Raw genomic sequence first — 26,173 nt, 5'->3', positions numbered from 1 at the left:
TGCAGGTATGTGTGTGGACACGTGCACATGCTCGCTTGCATGCATGTCACTGCGTGTGTACTTTCAGTAGTGTTGGAAGGACATGGCACAGGCTTTTATATTGGCAGAGAATTAGTTTAATGAAAGTCCCTTGCCAATATCCTAGAGTCTGAGAGATATGGAAGTGTATTTGCCAAACTCCCTCAATTTCCAAAAAAGATAGAGCTATAAGTACGGGAGAGAACAAAATGGGATTTGAAGTGTCTGATGGCCTCTCTGCAATGTCCCAACTTAATGCTTCGATATCCTGGAGGTATTCTGAGTAAGATGGCAGGGACTAAGTAACAGACAATTGCTATTATCAAAATGGTAGGATTGTTCAAAGTAAATTAGAACAGCTGATCAGCTAAGATGTGAAACATAAGTTGTATTTATTTGATACATTATAAAAAAGCTTTTTGATAAGATAGAGAATATAAACAAATCAATGAGTTCTAGCTTGAACTTCCAGCCAACTCCAAGTTACCTGTGTTTCCACTCTACATACATATACACACACATATATGTACATACACACCTCCAATAGGCATATGTATTTATGTATATGTGTGTCTATGTGTGTGTGTGTGTGTGTGTGTATTTTAATGCAATGCTTATCATTGAGCCCAGAATTGAGAAATGACTTATGGAAAGCACATAATTAATAAATGGTACAGTCAGGACTAGGATTCACTTTCATCTCAGGTCCAAGAGAGGGTGGTGCCCGTAGGCCACAGATGCAGTGGAGGTGGGGGCTCATCTGGTCTGCTTTGTCCCACAGGCTTCCCTCAGCATCCACGGCATGTGTGGGGGACCAATGCTGGGGTTATTCTCTCTGGGAATCCTATTCCCTTTTGTGAACTGGAAGGTAAGGATCTCACACCCCTCTTCACCATTCCCAGCTGAGACTGGGCACAGCCATTTTCTCCCTCCTCTCTCTCCTCTCACTCCTATTTAGAAAGACTATTTGTCTTTGCCAGGAAAAGAATCCACAGTAGAATTAAACAGAACCTGAGCCCTCCTATCTCTGACTTCAGTGAAGTCTTTTTAGAAACAGAAAGCAAAGAAAGGAAGAGGTAGTCATGAACTACCATATGTCGTGCCATCAAAGCTGACTCCTTAAGGTTTAAATTAAATCTTCTCTAAATCGAGGGCTCACAAAATGAACTTTAAAATAGATACTGAATTCAGGAACAGTGTAGTTGAAACACAATTTTAAAAATTCAAATTTAAAAATGTAAATTTCATTTTTTTCTATATATAGTTACAGAAAATTATAACTAACTTTATTAAATTAATTAACTAATTTATGTAGGGGAGAAGAAACGAGCCTGGGATATTCTAACAGCTGGATTTTCTTTGTTTTGCTGGGCTGGAAAGCTAATAGCATATATTCAAGTAAATAATGGTTGCATGACTATGTAGTAAGTATAAATCAAAATGAACATTTATTTGGAAAAGTAATATAATCATACTTTTAAAACTTTTAAAATATCATAATTTTCTCAATCTAGCAAAATTGCCATCCACACACTCATGTGTATGTATTGTTAGAAAATCTTTAGAAAACTTAACTTTATGCCTATTTATGTATGTACTATAGGGCAATCCTTAAAATCTGAGTCACCTGATTAGGTCCCTGTGGCTACCTGACCCTATTGACCTCTCTTCTAGATAAACCTTTGGGGGCTGGGTAAAGAGAGTGACGGGGAGTGAGTGTGTAGGTATTTGCAGCACTTCCCCTGTGGTCTTAATCACTTTTCTGATATTGGAGTTGATAAAGATATTTGTGTCCTTAGAGGGATAATGTGAGAGAAGACAATTTTCTAGCTACAAAAAACTGAGAAGTTAGGATATACTTTAAAACAACTAAAAGAGTGGAATTAGAATGTTTCTAACACAAAGAAATGTTAAATACCTGAGGTGATGGATACCCCAATTATCCTGATTTGATTAATGCACATTATATGTCTGTATCAAAACATCACATATACCCTATAAAGATGGCCAACTATTATTTACCCATAATTAAATATGAAAAAAATTTTAAAAACCTATGAGCTAGCTATCTAAGATCTTAGTGCATTATAAACATTAATTTGTTATCTACATTAGTACACTACAGCCCATCTATTTAGTCAGGAAAGGCACCTTGTTCTAGACAGAGGATAGTAAATATTATAATTTTTCATGACCTGTCCCTTTGTCATTGTCCATGGCTAATCATGGCTCTCTCCTTCACACAGAATGTGAATGCAACCTCAGAATCTGTTTCAAAGTGGCTCACCAGGCAGCCAGTATGGATCAACCAGGGTTGACTGTCCAGTTGAAATCCATCTGCCCTTTACTAGTAGGCCAGGGGTTAGCAAACTACATGCCAAGCCAAATCTCGCTAGCCCCCTGTTTTTGGTATGGCCTGCAAGCTAAAATGGTTTTGACATTTTTAAATGGTTGGAAAAATTTCAAAAGAAGAATAATATTTTATGACATAAATATTACATCAAATTCAAATTTCAGTACCCATAAATAACTGGAACACAGCCAGCCTCTCTTGCTTAGGTATTGTCTATGATTGCTTTTGCGCTAAAAAAAAAAAAAGAAGGGGGGCAGAGTTGAGTATTTGTGACAGACACTGCATAGCTCACAAAGCCTAAAATGTTTATTATTTGTCTCTTACGGTAGAAGTTTGCAGACCACTGGTTTAGACCAAGGCACAAGTATTCAAATCACCCACATTGATTTTGTTTCCCCAAACAATAAAGGAGAAAGCATTCTGCTGCTCTTACAGAGGAATATATTTTTTTCCTGAATAAATGGAGAAGCCAACAAGTTGTTTTCTCTCACAGAGAAGACTCAGCTATCCAGTGCAGACCAGGAGCATCAGATGTTATTTTCCAGTGGTTCTGCCTGGTCTCTGCTAGACTATTCTGTCTTCTTTACAAGATAAATGACTTGTTGACTTTTCACTAACTGTTTATCAAGAAATATAGCCCTTAAATGACAGGACTACTAAATACACTTGCTAGTATTTACACTCAAACAAAGAACTCCAAAACTTGGGAATTAGGGGACTCTGCCAGAATCACTTGGAAAGAGAGATGGGAGTAAGAATTTCTGTATAATAGCTGCTAATGAAAAAATGACGGCATTGTCTCCATTATCTGAAATTTTCCTTAAATCTGAAACTCTTCTATGAAGAATTGAGGTTTCCACAGCTTTTTAAGTAGTAAGAGGAAGAAACCAAAAAGAGAACAAACATTCTTGCTAGAAATCTAAATATAATGATCACTACGAAATTCTCCAGTGTCTTCATTTAAGAAACAAGTTACTCCTAAATAAAACTGCATTGTAGGAGCTGAAATAAAGTCAGTTTGAGTGGGTTTTTTCCAACACATGTGGCCAAGATTTAGGCTGAACAGCCAGAATCTCTGAGACATAGAATTCTTCATCTTGTTACTCTTTCAACAGACAGCTTTGTCAAATCTCTCATTAACTTTTTTTTTCTTCATCAAGGGTGCATTAGGAGGTCTTCTCACTGGAATCATCTTATCATTTTGGGTGGCCATTGGGGGCTTCATTTACCCTGCACCAGCCGCTAAGACACGGCCCTTGCCGTTATCGACAGACCAGTGTATCCAATCCAATGTGACGGCAACAATGTCTACAGTGCTATCCAGCAGGTTTGCCGACTTTTAATATGGCGCTAAGTCCCAGAGAGTGGGTCACTAGACTCCAGGAAGGTGCATTCTTTAGGGATAAGTCTTAGGAGACATATCGTGCTCTCCTATGAGAATCACTGTGGGCAGTTCCCAGCACTGAAGAGTGTCATGCAGGGCTCCAGCTTTCTGCAGATATCCCTTCCTCTGTATTCAGGCATAATAAAATGAACTTGGAGAAAGAGTTAATTGGTAGTATAAGTACAAAACAGAAAAACTGTGGAGGGGTGAACAATAGGTGGGTGGGTATGAGGACCATATGACCTTAAAAAGAATAAAGGATCTGAGTAGAAGAGGTTTGTGAGCAATGAAGAGAATGATTACAGAGACGAGTTAGGAGTACTGCCATGGACCTGTGGTTTCTAAATCAAACTCTGTGAACACAGGGTTTAACAAAGGATTTCCTTTTCCATTTCTGGCTGTGGTAAGTGATCGCAGGTATCAAAATACAGCAGATACTATGGTATAGGCAGAAGACCATGGCCTTTGAAATCTGAAATACCTGGGTTTTGATTTTTGTTTTACCATTTATACACTCTTTATCTTTGGACAAGTTAGTAGCTTGTCACTTCCTGAGTTCTTGGAGCCCTTGACTGAAAATCAGGGGTATTAGTATCTACTATACTAGATTTTTGAGAGGATTAAGTGAAGTAAGATATATATAGCCATTAGTACTATAATTGACTTAAATAAATGTCCATTCTCACATTCTAATTGCATGTAGGGAAAAGTCTAGAAATGTAGGATTTGTGGTTCTTGTATCCAGAGAAGTACCTCAGTTTGGGGTAGCTCTTTTCTGATTCGTATCAACACTCTCCCTATACTGGCTGTTTCCTCTGGGTCCAGCCTTCTAAAACTTGCCAGATAATTTGGCAAATAACGTTTATAAAGATCTCTGGCATAGCCTCTCCCCTCCATTGCCCTTGTCAATCTTGTGGCTAGTTTCATCATTAAGAAGCCAAGAAAAGTGAAAATATCCTATTTGTCCTATTGGTTTCCTCCACTTCTCTCTCTCTCTCTCTCCTCTTGCCTTTTAATCCAATCGATTCTATCCAAGCATTCACTAGGATTATTTTCCTGAAGCACCTCTCTGAACTCGTGACTGCCACACAGAGATAACTTCAATCATTCATGTGCCTACAGAATAAAGAACAAACTGTTTATGCTGGAACTAAGTATCTTACAAACCTGGAAGCTATTCTATGGTTCCAGTGTTGTTCCCCACCCTTTCCTTCTACTGTAAATTCTGTCTCTTCTACCTTATGCATACCCTACTCTTTCCCACCTTTGGGTCTTTAGTTAAGCTATTCTTTTTATACGAGTGTCTTTTAATCTTTATTTCTACTCTCTCCAAATCTGTTCCTCTTTCAAGAGCCAGATTAGGCGCCCCCCGGCCCCAGTCCTTCATAAAATATATTTTGACTCAGATTTCAAATAGGCACTCCATTATCTACTTACATTTGCCTCTGAGTTTCACTTTTTCCATAAATTTTATGGAGAAACAATATCAACCGATTTATAGTTCCCAGTCTACCCCATGCTGTTTCTTCTCTCCTGCCTGTACTTATTCTGTTCTCTTTCCTTGGAATGCCAAACCTTGGCCCTGACTACTCTCTTTGCTCAATTAACTACTAATTGTTTTCTAAAAATGAGCTGAGGTATCATCTTACACATCAGCCTTGGTCTGATGCTGTTTCTAAGTGCTCCCATAATCTTTTGTTCCTATTCTACCAAGGTGTTACCAATCCATTTTATGACCGTCTGTTAGTTCCTATAGGTAGATTTGTGGTTTTCTCATCTTTATGTATCTTTTTTTATATCTCTAATGTCTATCATAATTCCTAGCACTAAATCTGGGTTTAATGCACATCTGAAGAATAAATAATATAAAAGGAATGGAAGACATAGTCCTCCTTGCAATAATTATAATCCAGTATATACATTGCAATATTTATAATTCAAGTATGAATTGGATTGAGTGGAATGCAAAGCATAAATAGCCTATAATTGATTTTATTTTAATAAGCAAATGGAAAAAAATTAAGCTTTGGGGTTTTGAGGGATACCAGGCCCTAAAATGAACCCTAAGAAATTATGTCACTGTGGATCATAACTTCAGAACACTTGAAACTGGTGACATGTCCTGTTGTCCTCCACAGACCTGCGATAGCTGACACCTGGTACTCGCTTTCCTACCTTTACTACAGTGCAGTGGGCTGCCTCGGATGCATTATTGCTGGAGTAATCGTCAGCTTCCTAACAGGTTGGTTATAATTCCTCCCTTTGGGACCAAAGACGATATGAGCTATGTCATGCATTGGTGGACTAGGTGCCTGGCTCTTTTGGTTTGATTTCAGCTGCACCACAAAAAGCCTTCTTACCAGAGAGATATGTCTACTTTCTTCAAGGTGACGCAAGGTGATGCTTTCAAGATACAAAAGCATCTCCCTGATTATTATATATCTGATTACTAATGCATAACATATATTAAAATATCTCAAAACATTATTATAATGTTATGAAAAACCAATAAGATGCTTTGACTGACACATGACACCCATAGGCCTGAGTATGAAAAGTCCTCTGGAGTATATCAATAAGTAAATAGGGTTTAACTGTTCGGAGTGGTACTTTTTCCTTGTCTCAGTAAAAGCCTGGAGTTTTTCCCATCACCATCTTATGATCTCATGAGGTCAGCCTTTGCTAACTTACTAGAATAGCAGAGGAAAGTCGTACTATTGTTTTTGCCTATGTTATCCTTGGAGGCCACTCCTCTAGGGTCCTGCAGTTCTCTATAGGGAGCAGCTTCACTGTAAGCCATTTTTGGTACCAGTGTTTACCATCCGCACTTTGTGCCATAGTCTCTCTGCTGGTTCACTGTCCTTTCTGTGCCAGAGCCCGTGAGGGATTGGCAGTGGTGGTGAGAGTGTGGGAGGGAATGGGGTGGAATAGGCACACCCTGCACTCCTGTTCCCTTGCCTCCTTGGAGTACGTATTTTAGCTGAATAAATTGTTAAGATATTTCTACTTTTCCATTTCCACTACATACTCATGAACAATGAGTAGTCAATATTCCTACTCAACACAAAATCTGAATGGCAAGATTTCTGGTGACTGTGTGCCAGAAATGCTACGTGCAAGGTCCAATGCCTTATTGTCCTGGGCATGATATTACTAGCCATTCACCTAAATTTAAGAAGATCTTGGGTATGATAAGGAATAGACAAGAAATTTTCTAGCCCTAGTCTTTCATGTAATAATAATGCTCCAAATATTTTTCATTATGTGGATGGTTTCAAATGAAAGATTTATTTATTCATTTTGTTTAGATTTTGTCTCAATACCCCGAGGACAGAGGAGGCTTCCTTGATGCTAGTGGGATACAGCTAGGTATATCAGTGCAGTAGTTAGTCACCACTTAGAAGAGAGCCAGAGTTTCAGCTGCCTGAACATTTCCTTCCAAAGCAGGAAATGTGTGTACATGATATCCTGTGCCTTGCCAGCTTACATATTTTCCAGATGTGCATCAGAATTGGCATATTCTTGTGTTGATGCAGCATCACTTATATTTGGATTGGAAATTCTTTGGCATCTTGAACATGAGCAACTGTTCTAGTATCAATTCCTGTATTTTACTTTTCTCTGAATGTCCTAAGTCTTAGGAAAATATCCTCAAGACCAAAAGGGAACACTCTATCAGAGTCTAATTATGCCTCCAAATCTTCAGAACCCTTATTGAACCTGGCCACCATGTGTTCTGGCCTCCTGATACCTGTCCTCCAAATAAGGCCTCAGTGCTAACCTGATGCCCTCAGGTTCGGTCACTATGGGGCCTTGACAAACCTTCCTAACACCCACTGAATCTTTGAAAAAAGTCTTAAAATGTTTAAATGTAGAATAGTGTCAGTAAAGAAGGACAGAGGCCTGTCATGGGCATGTTCTTCTTGTGCCGTATTTTATCTTGACCTTGCTTGGTCTTAATAGGTGATGATTTCAATTCTGCTTCTTCTAGATAAGCTAGCACCTCACAACATACTATTCATGTTACTTATATATGTTGACAAATGGAATCATGGCTGTGCTGATTAGCACTTTCAGAGTATAGTAGTCTATACTCATCTGAATCTTACCAAATTTTTTTCTCATTTACCGTAAGGTTGCATGTCTCAGATATAAAGCATTTAGATAATAGCCCATTATTTTCATCTTTTAGATAGAGGTTTAATAAAATAAAACTAAATCTGGCCTACCACTTGGTTTTTCACTTTATAGAAACACAACATACCCATTCTCTTATTATTGACTACGGTTGATTTCACTCTGCAAAGACGGAGTTGAGTGGTTTCAACAAAGACCTTATGGCCAGCAAAGCCTAATATATTTCCTGTCTAGCCCTTAACAGAAAACAAATTGTTGATCCTTTTCTTAGATCATTGACCATGTCAGAGACATTTACTGGGTTACCTTCTAAATAGTCAGGAATTGTACAGGTTTATATGATGATCTGATGTAGCTCAGTTGTCTTCTAGATTTCAGTTTGCTGCTGAGAAATCTAATGCAATTCTGATTTCTGATTCTTCTATGTGTTCTACCTTATTTCATTCTCTCTCCCCTCTGTCATGCATAGACAACACATACACACACACACTTTTCTCTATCTGTTGAAACTTCGTGGACATTCTCTTTATTCCTAGGCTTCTTAAATTTTATGTTCCTCCATTAAATCCTTTCTGCTCCTAACCTGGCTCTCCTGACTTCCAACTTAAGCCTATGTCTTGTAGTCAAGGCTTTGGGGTTTGTGCCTTGCACAAGAGTGCCCAGGAGTGGAGACAAGTAGGGGATGGATTTTATTAATAGGTTGCACTTCTGCATGTGAAATCAGTACCTTGGCACAAAATTGATTCTACTCAGAGGAAGGGGAGCCTTCTTCAAATTCACCCAAAGTTGCAGTACAACTAATGGCAATTCTTTTTCAAACCTGAGTTCGTTATTTCCTCAGGAAAAACCCACTTCTCTATAGGAAATGGTGTCACCCCCGTTGACCTTCTCCTTTTTCGCATATTATGTCCATAGTCCTGTAGTCTCATGACAAACCTGGTCTCAACCAGTTTTCTCAACAGTTCACTGATGCTCAGTCTCCAAGGTCTTGGTCATGAAATAGACTGTAAGCTCACAGCTGAGGGTAAATGCAGAGCTTCCAATTTGAGAATTTGAGTTGCGTTTTCATTTTTAACCTTCATGCCTGTGAGAACTGTAGCCCTATTTTGCTTTACTGTTTACTATCTTCCAAAGGCATGTTTTTTCCTAGAAGAAAACAGAATCTAAATCTGTATGAAGCAAAGAGCCCTTTCCTTGTTAGAAAACCTCAGGTCCTGCACTTAGAAATAATAGATATATATTATCTGTTGGAGTGTTTGATACTTTTGTGGTCCAGTCAGAGAAAAAAGTCTTCTTTGTTTGAAACTCTGAAAATGGTTTTGTCCCAAATTAAATTCTGATTCTTAAATTCTAATTCAGAGTTTCCCTTGCATAGAAGTTTGAGATTTTGCAATCCCTCCTCCCCCACCCACACCTAGAAACATATTAAGGCAAATGGAGTGTTAAAGGCTTTAAGATCATATGTGTTTAACTAAACATATGTTCCAACATTTACTAGATTGTAGAAAAGTTTATTATTTCCTTATCCATTAAATGAGAATAACACTATGTACCTAATTATTGGGATTACAGATAAACTATGTACAGTGTGCCTAGTATGTAGAAGATGCTATTGACAAATATTTTCAATAGTAGAATTCTCTTTGGTCAAATGTCTTTTGTCAGGGTGACATAATGCCAGCGAATATATTACTTAAATTTCAATTTGAAACTTTTAAGAGTTTATGTTTTTTTGTTTGTTTCTAGAAAGAAATTTGAGAAAAAGTTTGTGGACGGACACAGTATCTGGCACATAGGGAGGAATTTGATCAGTGTGTGTAACCAGTACTCCACTACTCTCTGTAGAGACCTTTAGACTCAACTGGCTATCAGACTAATGACTATCGTTGAATGAGACTGGCTATTAGTGAATAGTCATCATGACACCAAAATTTGCAAAAAGTTCTGGAAGGAGGACACCATCAGCCTCTAAATCTCAGTTTTAATATCAATGTGACTCTTGTTTCACTGCAGTATTTGAAAGAATGAGACATTGAACAGTTATGTTTTAAAGATAGGAAAAGGAGGTGTGAAGAAAGTTTAGAGTAGCTGGGGGGAACATGAGGCATTGCTTGTCCAGAATATTGGGGTGAAAGGAAGAAGAAACAGTACAAATACTCTTACAAATTTTACAAATACGGAATATATCTGATTTGGCTAAAAAATGAGAGAGGTTTTTGAAAGGAAGAAATTATATAATTCCTGATATCCCTTCTGTTGGTCTGCAGAGGGTACTAATAGAGTTTTCCATGATCGATACTTAAAAATAAATATGTTCTCTCTGTTTAACTCTACAGCCATGAGCTTGCCTGACCTGACAATTTGTGGGTATTTAAAAACTGACTCCCACCCCTTGCTGCAGTTAACCAATTTCTTCTATTTATTAACCGGTCAGGCTTGTTTTCATCCGTACACTAAAAGTAACCTCCTTCTCAAGTTGACAATGTTTAAATCCTCAAAAGAAGTCCTGGAAGCCTGCAACCATCTAATCCATTTGTTCTTTTGTTTATAGGTCTCGAAAGAGGCGAGAATATTCAACCACTGTTAATTAGGCCAGTTTGCAATTTATTTTGCTTTTGGTCTAAGAAATACAAAACACTGTGCTGGTGTGGAGTTCAGCATGACGGTGGGACTGAGCAGGTGAGCTGACGTTTGAGCTTCTAAAACACGTACTGACTCCCCTTTGCCCATTTGAACCAGCTGCGAGGGTGGGTGTGGGCAAGGCAGGCACCGAATGTTAGAAGTAGAAAGAATCTGGGTTTCAACCTCACAGTTATGCCAGCTAATTAGCTTTTAAGCACATAAATATGTTGATAGGTAAATGTGCCTTTGGGCTGAATTATTGGGTTTGGAAGTAATCAATTTCCAAAGTTCCTTTTAGCCCCTGTAAAAGTGAATTCTAAGAGAAATATAAAAATGAATAATAAAAAAGGAACAAAATAGGGGGCAGAGTCTACTATAATTGTTAAAAGAATAAGCTTTAGGGTCGGACAACCCCAGCTTAAGCCAGGTTCCATGTCTTACTTTCCTTGGGTAAATTACTTAGTTTCTCTGAACTTCAGCTTTTCTTATCTGAGAAATGGGGGAGATGATGCAGAGCAACATGGACACAAGCATTTCTAGTTCCATGGGTGTAAATATAAAGTAAGATTCATCGGGGGAATGTACAGGCCAAGAAGCAGCAGATGCACCTAACTCTGATTCCCCCAACTCTCTTTCTCCTGCTAAGAAGTGTGTTTAGGTCAGGCAGGACTGGAGACACTGCCCGAGTACTATTAAGGTCTCATCCGCCAAAGACCACCAGGAGCAGCCTGTAGCTACACGAAATTGAACTTGCTGACTTGAGGCAGAGGAACTGGGGAAGGCCACCCTTTACAAAAGGGAGATGGATATGTTTTTTGTAAGGTTTGGGCTCCCTCTGAAGGATTCTGAGAGGGGTCTAGGGAAGCAGAAAATGAAAACAAAGCTATCTGGAGGAGCACTGTTCATTAATCACTCAAAGGGTTGCTATGGAATTTGAGAACTGCAGGATATTGGGAGAAGCAATGTTTGTTTACCCTTAAGTTTACAGCTGGCCTTATCAGCGTCTGTCCTCCCAGGTTGATTAAGGGCAAAAGTATTACTTTCTTTGTTTTCTTTTTTAGTTCAAACTTATTTTCACTCTTTTAGTCCCAGTCATATTATTCCTTTAGGACTCTGGGAGAGGGACTTGGAACCCATAGCACATCACATATATTTCCGAGTTGTCAATAGCTCTCCTCCCCAGAAAGCACCAGAATAGCATGTATATGACATGAAGCAGAGTTTGGTCCTTATTGCAGCAGGGGAGAGCACCACCTTGGCAGAGGCTCAGAATGGGGAGGTTAGGGGCAGATATCTAGAGGGTTCTGAGCTCACGTGGTTGAAGGCCGATCTTTAAATTTGGATTTCTGATTGCAACTGGGCAAAACTGTGATGTGAAAGTGTAAAATTAGAAAACACAGCCAGGTGAGGGTCCTGAAGCCAGTCTTTATAAGTAAACGGTGGTTTGATAAGCAAGGAGTTTGCCCCATTCAACAATCTATAATTCTGAGAAGGGGACTGTTTACCTAGTTGGGCAATTTATTTTGCTGAGAATGCGGCTGGTTGTATCTATTGTTTGTATCAATGAATTCTGAGGAAGTTCTAGAAACAATAGGTCAAGTTATTTATTGGTTTACAGACTTATCTTCCTGGGCAAGAATTTCCTGGAATAAGTAATAAATTCCATTGATGCAGGTGGCTTCAATTCTCAAGGCTGAGTTGGGAGTGGGAGGAAATAGTGTGTCACTGTTGGGCTCCTTTGCCAAAAAATAATGTTGAGAAGCCTTCAGGGGAGTTTGTGTACAGGTGCCCCAGTTATCATCAAGAGACATTGCTGTTCACAGGTAGAGGGGGGCCACCGCCATCTGTGACACAGTTTTGTTTTTTCTCATAAGGTATTAACACTATCTCTCAGGAGGGCTATATTCAATGGCAGATGTATACATTTCTTCGTGTAACACATTTATTGTAAATGCTCAATAAATTGTTCTTTTTAGCTATTAGTATCATTAGAAATAGTACCTACATGGATTATCAAAGTTATCAATTAGGAAGTGTCTTGGGTCGGAGTTGTTTGTACTTCTTTTGTATTTATATATCATTTTTTGAAGGGAAGGCCTAAGCAAGATTCCCTCATGTTTGTCTGGAATACTTCAAGACTGTCTCGTTAATATGTCTTTCCATTTTCCTCAGGAAAACCTTGAGAATGGCAGTGCCTGGAAACAAGGGGCTGAATCTGTCTTCCAGAATGGACTCAGGCGAGAAAGCCTGGTCCATGTTCCAGGCTATGATCCCAAGGACAAAAGCTACAACAATATGGCGTTCCAAATTACTCCTTTCTAAGAAAATAAGTGTGCATGCGTGCACACACACACATGCACACACGTACCCCACATACTTCTTGCCTGTTTGCAAACTTGTGCAGTCGCTGTTGCTAGAAGACAAGGATGTCCAATGTCTATTTATACTTATTTATAACTACAAACAAAATGGCTGCTTCTCAGGATATTCTTTGAAAAACCCCAAGTTTCAGGTGACAATAAATGCTAGACCCTAACATTCCTGACTACTTCCTTCTTGAATAAATTAGGGCTGGATTTCATCACCGTGCAAGGAATCAAATCTCTTTGCTTCACATTTTATTAAACTTCAGGTTTTTCATTTTAATAGTTTTTTAACCATCAACATATATTGGAATTTAGAGGCAGACTGGGAAGAGGAATATGCATGTTAAATGTTCCTTTGCCACTAACGATAAAACAGGTGAATGGAATTCACCCCCAACACCATACCTCACACACATGTAGACACATTTCATGGCACCTGCCACCCTCCCCCCATCCTGCAGCTGCAACTGGAACACTTACCTGCTATTAACATCCTTTCACTGCTACTGCTACCGTTCAGCCCTCTTCCAGTCATTAACTGTCATTAACTGACCAATCATTAAAAATAATTCTGCTAAGCACAGAAGGAGAGACTGGTATGTCTGGTTAGTGGGAGCAACTATAACCAAAACTCTGCTCCCTTTGTGCTGTTAGTGCAGTATTTCTCCTTCCTTCACCTTGAAGTGAAAAATTGACTCAATTCAACAAGAAGTTAGGAGTCTTTCTCCAGGGCTGGGAAAGATGGAAGGAGTGACCTACAAAAGGCTATTAGGATAGCACTGTATAAAAGAAACTTGAAAATAGCCTACCAGTCCACAGGAGATTTCCCTAGCTAATAGCGTTCCTCTTTGGTGCAAAATACATTGCCGTAGGAGTTATATTATAGTCCACTCATTCAGCTCACGTGTGCAAGCTCAACTCACTGCATTAGGCACAGGTGACAGAGGTAAAGATCTGAACAGTCGAACTCGAGAAAGTAATTTTTAAAGTTCTGGATGGAGCAAGAGGGTATTACAAATCAAAAAGTGAGTTGACAAATGAAGGGGCAGTGAAAGTTTTTTGGAAGAAGCAAAGAAATGAAATACTGAAAAGAACCAGTACCACCAGGTTTGGTTGAGAGGACAGATAATAAGAAACAAAACCAATGTTTGGAAGTCAATATATTATGACAGATGTCAGATACAGGTTAAGAGTCAGAGGCCCAGAAAAGTATATCAGCAAAGTAAGAAGAAATGGTCTAAATAGGCAAGAGTTAAGAGTTCCAAAGGCTGTGTTGTATAAATCTTACTCATGAAGAGAAGCTTTCTCTTAAGAAGCATGAGATAGGGGAACATTTATGTCATCAGTGTTTGTTAGAGAAGATAGAAAGAGGGAACAATGAATAGAGGAATTAAAACAAACAAACTGGAAGTTTATAAACCTGAGCCCACTTGCTGCCTTCTCTCCCTCCACTCTCAAATAGGAGAGGAGGATAGAGGGAGAGAAAGAAAGAATTGGACTGTGGCTTATAAGGAGAGATAACAAAAAATACATTTGAGATAAGAAGGAAAGATGTAAAGTAAAATGAGAATACATTTGGAGAAATGTCTCAAGATGAGACAGAACAGAATTTCTAGAAATACTTTTTTTTTAAGTCCAGGAGAACTAATTAAGCCATTGATCTAAGGATTTGCAAATTGATAGGTGCAATTATTTTCTAAATAATTTTAGACATTCCTATGAATTTATATCAGGTGAATATTGAAATATGGGCTCAGCCTAATTGACTTAGTTAATACTTTATGACAGGGAAGGAAAGAAACACAAACAAGCAAACAAAAGCAACCTTGAGGATGAGAATTCAACTAAGACTAGGCATTAGATATGTGTGTATGTATATATATGTGTGTATACATATGTATGTAAATATTATTTGGAAAACATTTCAAAATTGTGAACTTTCACTTGGAATTATACAAGAATAAAATATAAAATTATATGTCATATAATTTTTCACTTCACTCACAAATTATCCTAAAAACATTTCACTATGTCAAAACTTTCCCCAGAGAGCTTTTCAGGATTCTTATTCTTTTTTAGTCCCCAATTCTCTTACCTGGAATGTTATCAAAATGCCATACAACTGGAAGATACTGATATTATCACAAAAATGGTTTTGCCTTCTTTTGTGTAATGAAATCTATGGCATTAGGAAGTGACATTTCAAGAGATTTTAGAGGTCAGTATAGAGATTCCTTCCATTCTTAATTGCACAAACATGAAAATATCCAAGGCTCAGGTAGAGAGCAGATGGGAATCCACAGGAAAACTATCTTCCACAGTGTATAAAAACCGTGTTCGTTGTGTGGTGAAGCAGAAGGGGACTGTGAAGTGCACAGTTGACAGATTCAGCTAGTCAGTGACAGCATTCTTCCCCTACCGTCACCCTTCTCTAGGAATGTCAGCTCAGAGTTGTGTCAAGACTGTCCAATGCCAAGTTCAATCCACGCCATGGAAGTGGGTTAAGCTTATAGCTGTTTATTGAGATATTCTCAATAAATGGCACTATGAATTATGAGTTGCTAGAATGGCCTAAAATGTGCCAAACTTGATGCCAGCCTCTGTACTTTAAAGCACAATCACAAATATGGGTAAAAATGGAACAGAATTACCTCAATGCCTCTTTCACTCAATCTGAATGAACTCATTCTAATGGATGACTTTCTCTGTGTCACCATTTGAAGCAAGAAGTCCAACAGCTATTGACTGAGGTGAGGGACTGGAGTCAAATGACTTAGGTGCAAACACAAGTTCTGACACAAATCTAGGTAATTTGGAGCAAGACTTTTTAAACCTTAGTTTATTCACCAATTAAAAGGAGTAAAAACTTTCCCTACTTAATAGGGTTATTATGAGAATTTACAGAAGTAAATCATAAGAAGTGCTTTAGCACAGTGTCCACATGGAACATTCAATACTTAATCTGCAATATAGGAAGAAAATTATGTTTATTTTAACTTGAATCGTTTCACTGTTTCTCTTCAAGATTTCCAAGACATTAGCTTAGAACAAGTATTGCTGGACTACTTTAAGAATTAGGAATAACAAGATAAACAGAAGTATAAATTAAAAGTCATAGCATAAATATCCACACAGTATTTTTTAATGCCAGAGTTTAAGTAAAATATTATTTTCCAGAGAGTAACTTTTCTAAAGGTCCTAAAAAAGAGAAAACTACTGTTATAAAGATAGACAAGTTTATTCTTGAACATGCAATATTTGTATTGATAATTTATTGAGTATTACATTTATACATGTAAACCTTGATAAACAGTATCTCAACCTAGTTTATGATTCAATGCACGGTTCAAAGCAACTGTGATTCTCTAAACAGCACAGAAGGGTAGACTTTTCCCTTTGTTTAATTTAAACAATATTACTAAATATGGATTTTACTATTTTGTGGCTTTATAGGGTTATGCCATTTCATTCTAAAGCGAAACAAACAGCAACAAAAAACTATAGGCCATGTGGCTTTCAAATAGTATTTAAAAGAGAATATTATTCAAATATATTTATGCTGTTACAATCTTAATCAAATATTACAAAGGTGGGAAATAGAAAAAATAGAGGAGTCTCCCTTTAATTATTCCCTTAGAAATAAGTTGTTTTAAAATATTATAGAAATTTTAGCTATATATATGTATATATATGCACATTTGTATATTTAAAAGTCTAATATGCTTAATCTCATATTGAAAATTATCTAGGTTTACTGTAGTTAACCACTTTTATCCAGCATTAATAACCTTGTAGTATAACCTATTTCCAAAAAACTAAAATTCAACTGATATTATCAATAGCACATATTAAAATGGTATAAAACTGTAATAAAGTATAATTCATCATTGATAGTAAATCACCTAATGGGTTATTTTTAATTTATAATTCTTGTAATGAGTTAATACTATAATTTACCATAGAGAATGAACTAAGATGGGAAAGTATTCTGAGAAAGTCAATACAGGTCTATGCTTGAAAATCTCACTCTCTTCTTTCTTAGGAAAAGATGTAAAATGGCATCCATACAACTGACTGTTTAGTACAAGCAAGACGCCCACTTCAGGACAGCTGAATGTGGAACAAGAGGCGTTCTCTAAAGACAATTGTACAGAAGCACACACTGGTAAAGTTGTAAAGCAGTAAGATCGAATTTATAGATGACTTTTCCTTGAGGGTAGACTTTGGTGGTACCAGAAATTGGCTCTGGTCTCAAATATGAGAATCTTCTCTACCAACCTATCTGCTTTCATTTTAACTTTCTGAAAAAGATGCCTTAACGGGATGTGACTAGGATGCAGTGGCTAGAACATTGGTAATGGGTGTGGTTTTTCAGATTAAGCCGGATGGCAAGTTCAACTGAAGGTAATTTATCACCACTAAAAAACATGAATCCTAGTTGGTAGGAACCTGGGCTGATCAATGATTCAAGCTAAAGCTCAATTAATCTCTCCTTTGGAATATGTATTGCTGGCATATTTCATTTTAATTAGAAATGCTTACAGGGAAATGCTTGCCTTTCCATCAGAAGTTGTTGTTGTTGGTTTTGTTTTTTTTTTTTTTTTTTCCTTTTTTCAGGCCATTCCTAAAAGATTCTCTTCTGAGCTGCCACGAATATCAGGAGTGAGATAAGATGTTAACTGATTCCCTGGATAAACCCTATCCCCAGAGCTTATCATGCTGTAATTTTGGGGAAAATGAAGTGGAAATATCTGATCACCATAGTAGGACTGAATTGGGCATATCTCACAGATAGTAAGTGCTCACTGATACACAAAATGTATGACCACTGTATGAAAGAGTGTGTGTATACACACACACACACACACACACACACACACCCTGGGCCTATGTTTACCTGCCCCCAATTGACAGACAAGACTAGTCAAACCTGGATTTTCAACTTTGACCATCAAGACAAACAACAAAAAAAAAAGAAAATGGGCAAGTTGGTAGCCTCTGGCTGACAGTTGGTTGTGGTGCCCCTGCATGTCCTCCCCTCCTTGGCATGGGCTGTATTGGCACTAAAATTGCTCTCCCAAGGAGATTTTGATGGCCATGCTAGAGCCAGCATAAGTGTGAAAAAAGAAAGTGCTTTTGTGTGGAGGAAGCATTATTACCCGCACAAGAACCAATCAAGCTTCCTCTCCCATCTGTTTCTAACACAAAGCATTATTAGGATCAGCGCGATATCCTAGCTGCACTTAAATATGCAAATACCTTGAAGCCAACAATGATCTTATTAGAAGAAAAACAGTCAAGACATTTTAAGGGTGAGGTAAGGGCCTGCAATAATAAGAAACTATTACCTTGGAGAGCTGAAGAATGAGTAATTCCCCCCTCCCTGTACACACTCAGCAGATCCTAATATTTATAAAGCAAGCAGAATTAAATGTAACATGCAAATGATAGAAAAAAATACCATATCAAATGATAATTTATTGAGTGAAAAAGTTTCTTATTCATTCCATTGTACAATAAATTGTGCCAAGAGTCATTTTGGAAGAATGTGCAACATTCAGAAGTTGTATCTCATCATGCAGTCACTCAGCAACATTTTATCTAAAAGTGCGTGCACAGACTCAGACAGTTACAAACTATTTCAGCTATGATCTAGATATGATCTAGAGTGATTTTCCATACACTGTACTGTGAAAGCTCTTCAGCTTGGAACAACTTGTCAAGGCAGACTGCATGCACATACATATTAGTTGTGTACATATTTGCTTAAATAGACAAGTTAGAATATGAAAATATATAAGCAGCATTCATGTAATACAGGATTCCTGAGAATTGTGTGTGCTGTAAATCTTTGAGAAATAATTTTTATTCATATAAAAACCATGATATAAAACATTTCTCTCAACTGAAGCAGAGTGATCTAAAACTAACCTACTGTGAGAGGCTGTTAGTATTTTACTGTCAATGATTATGCAGGCATAGCTAGTTTCTATTGCACGGTTTCATGAAAGAAACATTTCAGGTAATTTCTTTCTTTTTTTCACATCTGTTTCAAAATTCTCAGAGAAGGCATTCTCTAAATCAATACATTACATTTTTTTAATTAAAATGTTTCTCCTTACATATTTTTCTCTCTGGTCAATCAACATGATTTTAAACCCTGACGGGGCTATACAAAAATTTTGAAAAAGGAGAATTCTCAAGGACACAGCTATAATTATTTTTTGCACTACTGTAAGACAAATGTCTCTGTCTTGTGCCCCTAATTTGAAAAAGACATTTGTTTATATTGTCATTAGGCATAGAGTATTTATACTCAGGCATGTGTATACATTTACCTAGCACAGAAAAGGAAATGCAGATGCTACAAAAATGGAAGAGTTTAAAACTCCTTTGTGTACTTAGTGGAACTAGTTGCTATAAATTAGCAAAGGACAGAAAAACAATCTCTGTGGAATCTGAATGGAACAGTCTCACACGGCATGTAAAGGAAGTTTAGAGTCTGAGACCCTTCCCCTTGCTCAGAATCAGAGGAAAATAAGGAAGTGAATATTCTTGACAAAAACATATAATGTATATCTATATTCTATCACACTATAATCTATAAGCTTTGCCCTGGAAGGAAAGAAGGAAAAGTCAACAAAACATTTTCAATGTTAGAATTTAAAAAAATAGTTTTTTAGGTAGAGAAACTTCATAATTTTCTTACCAGCGAAACACTAGCATATATACACAGCTTTATTTCAGTTGTGTTTAATCTGGTCTTTTAAATTTTGGAAATAACTGTGCTTTGCTTAATTGGACAAAAGTTAATTGGACAAATAACAATAATCTTAATAATCCTATGTGTATATAGGTGTGTGTGCGCGTGTGTGACTCCCCACCTATTCTCAGGGGAGGAAAACTGGGATTTCCTTGTTTTGCAAGGGAAAGTGTCTGGATTTCTACCATGCAACCCCCTACTTCAACACTCTCTTTCTTCCCATCCCATCCCCTCCTCGGAGCTTTCTTCAGTCGAATGCCCCATCATTCCTGCCTCCTCAGTCAGTGAACAGTCATACGCACAGATACAGAGTTGACACTGAAACAGGAATTCCACAACAAAGAGAAATTATGTCCTTCACAATTAATTTGACTTCAGAGAGCTTTCAAAAATAAACCAAATCAGTCTATCAAGGTAATTATAATAACAGAATACTCCCTTCAGTGATGAAAAAGAAAGTAAAACACAAAATAAGTGACATTTTTTTAAACAAATAATATAGATTTATATTCATGCATTATTTTCATTAGCTCATGAGTAAGAGTGCATATTTGTAAAAAAGCACAAGTGTTGCAGAGCATCTGGCTTCAAATTTCCTGAATAAACATACGACAATAGCAAACTGTGCAACTTTTCTCAGAGCTGCATAAACTGTAACTTGTACTATATATTGTCAAGGTGCAAAGGTATAAGGAAAACCAACATATTTACAGCATTTCAAGTTAATATTCTGTGAGAGTTGTAATAAATCAGAGAGGGAAATATTAAATATACTACAAAATAGCCTTCCACAGTAAAGTATGGATTAGTTGTGTTCTAAATGATATAAGAATAACCATTCATATTTTATAAGCATGTGGCTCTCTTGGCATTTAGTACAAAAATGTGCAGTGCAACTGGCTCTGCCGGTGATAAAACAGACTTGAATGTAGCCAATGCAATAGAATATTATTTTAATGAATGGTATTCTTTCTGGAATATTAGATTTTTGGTTTGACTGCTAAAGGTGATATGCAACTCTTCAACTGCATAGTCAATGTAAAGCAGCATAAATTCCCTGTGGCACAGATCCATAATTTCAGCAAGAGACAAGGGTAATTCCTACCAACCTGTAAACTGAAGGGACATGGGCTTCTGGCAGCAAAGGCAATAATTGATTTACATCATTTCTTATAGGCGTCTCAACTCAACCAAAGGTTCCAAAGTCAGATTAGAATGTGAGTGAAGACCACATGATACTTTAAGTCATGCCTGGCGTGTGAACATTTACATGGAAATCTGTCTCTAGAAACTGTACCATCATCCTTTCTATTACACTGCAGCTGATGGAAGGCAGATGTCTCCAAACATACAACTCCCTGAGACTGGTTCTGAGAATTAGATCCTGGCTTCTGGCAATGCCAGGCTAATCCCTTTGTAAGGTCATGAGTCATCTTTTTCTTCCCTAGAAGCCTGGATATTCCAAATCCCAGAGATGGCTGTGATACATTTCCAAGTAGCATATCATACATATGGTTTGCCAAGTATGCCTTCCTCCTAGATCCCACCTAGAATTCAAAGTTGCCATCATTTCTTCCCACTGATGTTACCACCTCTGCTGAGTAACAGGCATCAACTAAGGCCACTCATGGTGAACAGGCTGACCACTTTTTCTCCGTTGTTGTTGCAAATGTTCTAGTTCGGCCTCATACATCATTTCTTGGACTAAGTATTTCTCCCGTCGTATTCGGTCATATAGGCCCTTTGGTACGTCTGGAATCAGGTATGCGATGAACGACTTAATCCCAAAAACAAGGTGCTAAAAATTGAAATGTGAAAATTACGATTTTCAAAGATTCTTAAATGCTAAATTATAAACAGTACAATCATGAACAATGTTGCATTTGTCTTAAAATCAAGCCTCAGAACTTAGTATGTACTGTCTAGCATATTAATATTTTCATAAATTATGTTGGAGATACTCCTGTTGCCTTCTATCACTTAAGCATTAGGAAGAAACAAAATTGTTTTTTCTTTGTGCTGCCACATGTTGGTATCACTTTATAAACACTGAATGAATCTTAAATTTATGCCTATAAAATCTTACATATTATAGAATATTATTATGATGTACATTATTATATATAGATGAGAAGGATCACAACCAGGGAAAAGCCATGTCCAATAGATCATAATACATACTGTACAAACCACATAGAATACGGTCTTCTGGGATTAGACTCAACCTCCAGCACATACATTTTTCATAATTTCTATTCTATTAAGTTCATATATCATGATAACTGCTTTGCTTAGTTTACCTCTATCACATGATTATTCTATGATAAAAACATATTACTAATATTTTAAAAAATGAACCGATAAAACTATTTTACTAAAAAAATCAGGAATGAAACTCAAAAGGCAATATGCCTATGCTTAAGAGTATAGATGTTGAATAAAAAACTGTTGGAGTCTGAATCCTATTTTTGTATTCATTAGCTGTGAAGCTTTAGGCAAATCACTTATATTCTGTGTCTTACCTCTAAAATGAATAGTAGGATCTCTTTAAAGGTTGATATGAGGATTAAATGAATACACACACACACAAAAGGCTTAGAGGCAAGCTTGGCATAGTGTAAGTACTGCTTAAATATTACTCTTATTATTATAAATGAGCCTTTTCTTTTTGCTATGAAAAAGGGTAGATCTTTCAATTTCTCAGAAAGGAAAAAATATTATACTGATAGAGATAGAGTTAGCATGATCTGTGGAAAAGAAATTTACTCAAAGGCCTTTTACTAGACAATAGTCTCTCTATTTGGAAAAGAAAAACTCAAGGCACTATTAGCTGAGTTTGCTATATGCATCCCAAGCAAGTGGATTGTACAGTAGATTACAGTAAAGAAGTTCATATATTCCCATATTAAAAAAAAAGCAGGTAATCGGAAATTTCTTTCCTGATCAAATCTTTGATATTCCTGAAATATCCAGGAATGCATCACAAGAGTACAGAAATAACACTTAAAAACATTTGTTATAACTTAAATTAGAAAAAAGGGATATGTTTCAAGTTCCTATGGAAAAAAGAATTTAGTATAATTTTAATAACACTATTAGAACTTAATGGAGAATTATTTTTATCATCAAGGAGTTCATTCAATTCATTCTAAATGGTACTCTAAGGCGAAAAATGTTTAATGCAACAAAAGACAGTCTCTTCAATAAATGGTGCTGGGAAAACTGGATATTTATACGCAGAAGAATGCAACTAGACCCCTGTCTCTCACCATATGCAAAATCCCATCAAGATGGATTAAAGATTTAAATGTAAGACCTGAAACTGTGAAACTACTAGAAAAACACATCGGGGAATTACATTAGGACATTGGTCTGACCAGAGATTTTTTTGGATAAGACCTCATAAGTACAGGCAAGAAAAGCAAAAATAGACCAATGGGATTACATCGAATTAAAAAGCTTATGCAGAGCAAAGAAAACAATGTACAGAGTGAAAAGACAATCTATAGAATGGGAGAAAATATTTGCAAACTATCCATCTGTCAAGGGATTAATGAACAGATTATATGAGAAACTCAAACAGCACACAGGAAAAGTACAAGTAATCTGATTTAAAAGTGAACAAATTATCTGAATAGACAGTTTTCAAAGGAAGACATACAAATGACCAACAGGCATATAAAAATGCTCAACATCACTAATCATAAGAGAAACATAAATCAAAACCCAATGAGATATCATCTCACCCCAGTTAAAAGGCTATGATGAAAAAAATTATATAAAAGATGCTGGTGAGGATGTAGAGAAAGGAGAACCTTTGTACACTGTTGGTGGGAATGTAAATTACTACAGCCACTATGGAAAATAGTATGTAGGTTCCTCAAAAGACAAAAAATAGATCTGCCATATTATCTAGCAATCTCACTGCTGCATATATATCTAAAGGAAAGGAAATCAGTATATCAGAGATATCTGAACTCTCATGTTTATTACAGCACTATTAATAATAGGCAAGATATGGAATCAACCTAAGTGTCCATCAATGGGTGAATGGATAAAGAAAATGTGGTGTACATATGCACTTTAATATTATTCATTCTCTCCGTAAGAGAGAATGAAATCCTGTCATTTGCAGCAATATGGATGGAACTGAAAGTAATTACATTAAGTGAAATTATCCAGGTACAGAAAGCCAAATATTTTATGTTTGCATTCATATGTGGGAGATAAAAAAGTTGATCTCACGGAGGTAGAGAGTAGAATAATGGTTATCACAAGATTATAATCTAATATTGCATAACTCTGATAATCAAAGTTTATGCATTTTTAATAAAAGAGTTCTCAGGTATAATGTATTGGATCATCCAATGTCCCCTGTACAAATACATATGTGATCAATTGTAATTAGAGTTGATTGTTCAGGAAATCAATTTTTCCATCTTCATGAATAGATATGGATTCTTTTATCAGATGGGAAAATAATCCTTTTTTTAAAAAAACCAAAAAACAAAAAACTTTGGCTACTAGGAGCTACATACAAGCCAACTACTGTGCAGTAGTTTTTTTTTTTTTTTAAAGCTTCATTTTCTGGTATAAATACCCACTGACGTACATGCTTACGTTATTCAGCTCTTACTTTTTTGCACTTGTTATAACAGATTCATTGTATCTGAGCTTTCACTGGGACCTGCGTAAGTCCTTTTTTGGAAGTCAGTGAGTAACTTCAAAAAGGCAATTGATATACTAGTTGGAAAAGCTTTTACCTACAGAAATTTTCTTCCCAGTTTATGACTAACCTCAAACACGATAATGAAGGCCAATCGAGCAGCGAGGATATGCCAGTATTGCAAAGTGAACTCATAGGGTTTGGAACTCCAAGGGGGACCTCTGTAGTCTCGGTACCTGAAATCCACAAAAACAGAGAGAATGAACAATAGAGATAAAAGTGTGGAGGCCCTAAATACTTTTGCTTTGCCAAAGTGACAGTTTAAATGGGATCATTAGCATGTAGAGGGGAGGAGATGGAAAGGCGAAAGCAACCCGGAAAGATGGCTATCAGTAAGTACCTGCAATAACCAGATTTTCCCATGCCGAGTTCACTCAGGTCAAAGAAGGATAGGCTATTGTTGACATAGCCCGTTAAGCAACTGGGAGAAAAGAAAAATATCATGTGATTCAGTGATTTATAAATTTGTAGTCCAATTTTTTCATTACAAATGACAGGATTTTATAAAGCCATTCTACTTATAAACTTAGCAACTTAGGTCTCTTATTCCATTTCCTAACTCTAATTACATCTGTAATTGTACCTTAATGAGACAGACTCTTGCCCTGCCCTTCTCTCCCAATGGTTCCTATTTTTCATGTAGTTTACATTTATTAAGTGGCTGTGATGCCCTAGATGTTTTGCTAATTACTTCCTATGTATTAAAACTTAGTAAAATATGTTTTATAAACATACATGCATATAATACTATTTTATCAATTATAATTAGTCAAGAAACAGTTTATTTATTATTTATTTAACTTATTCAATGTATATTTACTGAAGAATTAACTCCTCAAGATGCAAGAATTTTTCTATCATATCAATATCAATCAGTAAAATTCACTACATTAATGGAACAAAAGGAGGAAATCATATGATCATATTGATAGATAAAGAAACAAATATTTGATAAAATTTAACTGCCATCCATAATAAATGCCACTCAACAAACTAAAAATCTGGTAAGATATTAATGTGATAAAGAATACTACATAAAAACATATAGCTAATATCAGATTTAACAGTGAAATGCTAAATATGTTAAACTCATTCTCCTGAGGTCAGGAATAAGACAAACATTTCCATTGTTACCATTTCTATTCAACATAGTTTACACAAGTAGAAGAAAAAGATATAATGGAACTAAAGAAAAAGTATATTCTGTCATTATTCTGTCATTATTCACATATGGCATGACTGTATATATATATATACAATAATCTACAAATAATTTGAATTAATGGATGAATGTAGCAAGGTCACTAGATAGATACAAAGTCAATATAGGAAAAATAACTATTTCTATATACTAGCAGCAGACAAACAGAAAATGAAATTTAAAGAAATACTATTTATGGGGATATTACAAATACCAAATACCTGGGCATAAATCTAAAAAAGAAGTATTGGACCTCTCTACACTGGAATCTACAAAAAACATTTCTCAGATCATTCAATGAAGACCTAAATAAGTACAGTCAGCATGTTCAAGGATTGCTGTTAAAATGTCAGTTCTCTCAGATTTTTTAAAAATGGTAACTGATAAACCAAATCTAAAGTTTACATGCAAGTGAAAATCTATACTAGCAAAGTCAATGTTGAAGAAGAAAATGTTTGGAAAATTATAGCACTTAATATTGACTTAACATGAAGCTTTGGTAATTAAGTCATGGTGGCGTTCATGCAAGGAAAGGCAAGTAGATTATTGGAAAAGAGGAGAGAGTTCAAAAACACATCCACAAATATACATTGTCCTGATTTA

The 26,173-nt window shown here is 36.5% G+C and overlaps 2 protein-coding genes across 3 annotated transcripts in view; one reads left to right on the top strand and one right to left on the bottom strand.

Annotated features, from left to right (window-relative positions):
- Positions 1 to 26,173, top strand: part of SLC5A12 (solute carrier family 5 member 12) — a 174,077-nt gene that overhangs the window by 37,536 nt on the left and 110,368 nt on the right. The window contains exons 11-15 of one of the 2 annotated variants that reach the window (XM_069471202.1): positions 800 to 886; positions 3,532 to 3,698; positions 5,894 to 5,997; positions 10,444 to 10,571; positions 12,687 to 12,844. In XM_069471202.1, the coding sequence (XP_069327303.1) occupies positions 800 to 886; positions 3,532 to 3,698; positions 5,894 to 5,997; positions 10,444 to 10,571; positions 12,687 to 12,836 (636 nt within the window). In that variant the 3' untranslated portion in view covers positions 12,837 to 12,844. Of the gene's footprint in view, positions 1 to 799; positions 887 to 3,531; positions 3,699 to 5,893; positions 5,998 to 10,443; positions 10,572 to 12,686; positions 14,512 to 26,173 lie in introns of those variants that run through there. The other variant, XM_069471201.1, reaches the window with a different exon arrangement.
- ANO3 (anoctamin 3) overlaps positions 20,983 to 26,173 on the bottom strand; it is a 355,086-nt gene continuing 349,895 nt past the window's right edge. The window contains exons 26-28 of the mRNA XM_069471200.1: positions 24,710 to 24,790; positions 24,440 to 24,545; positions 20,983 to 21,441 (exon numbers count right to left, since the gene is read on the bottom strand). Coding sequence (XP_069327301.1) covers positions 21,259 to 21,441; positions 24,440 to 24,545; positions 24,710 to 24,790 — 370 coding nt within the window. The 3' untranslated portion in view covers positions 20,983 to 21,258. The remainder of the gene's footprint in view (positions 21,442 to 24,439; positions 24,546 to 24,709; positions 24,791 to 26,173) is intronic.

This window comes from Eulemur rufifrons, chromosome 6 (genome assembly GCF_041146395.1).
Source record: "Eulemur rufifrons isolate Redbay chromosome 6, OSU_ERuf_1, whole genome shotgun sequence".
NCBI classification, from domain to species: Eukaryota; Metazoa; Chordata; class Mammalia; order Primates; family Lemuridae; genus Eulemur; species Eulemur rufifrons.
This window is presented reverse-complemented; position numbering and strand designations above follow the sequence as displayed.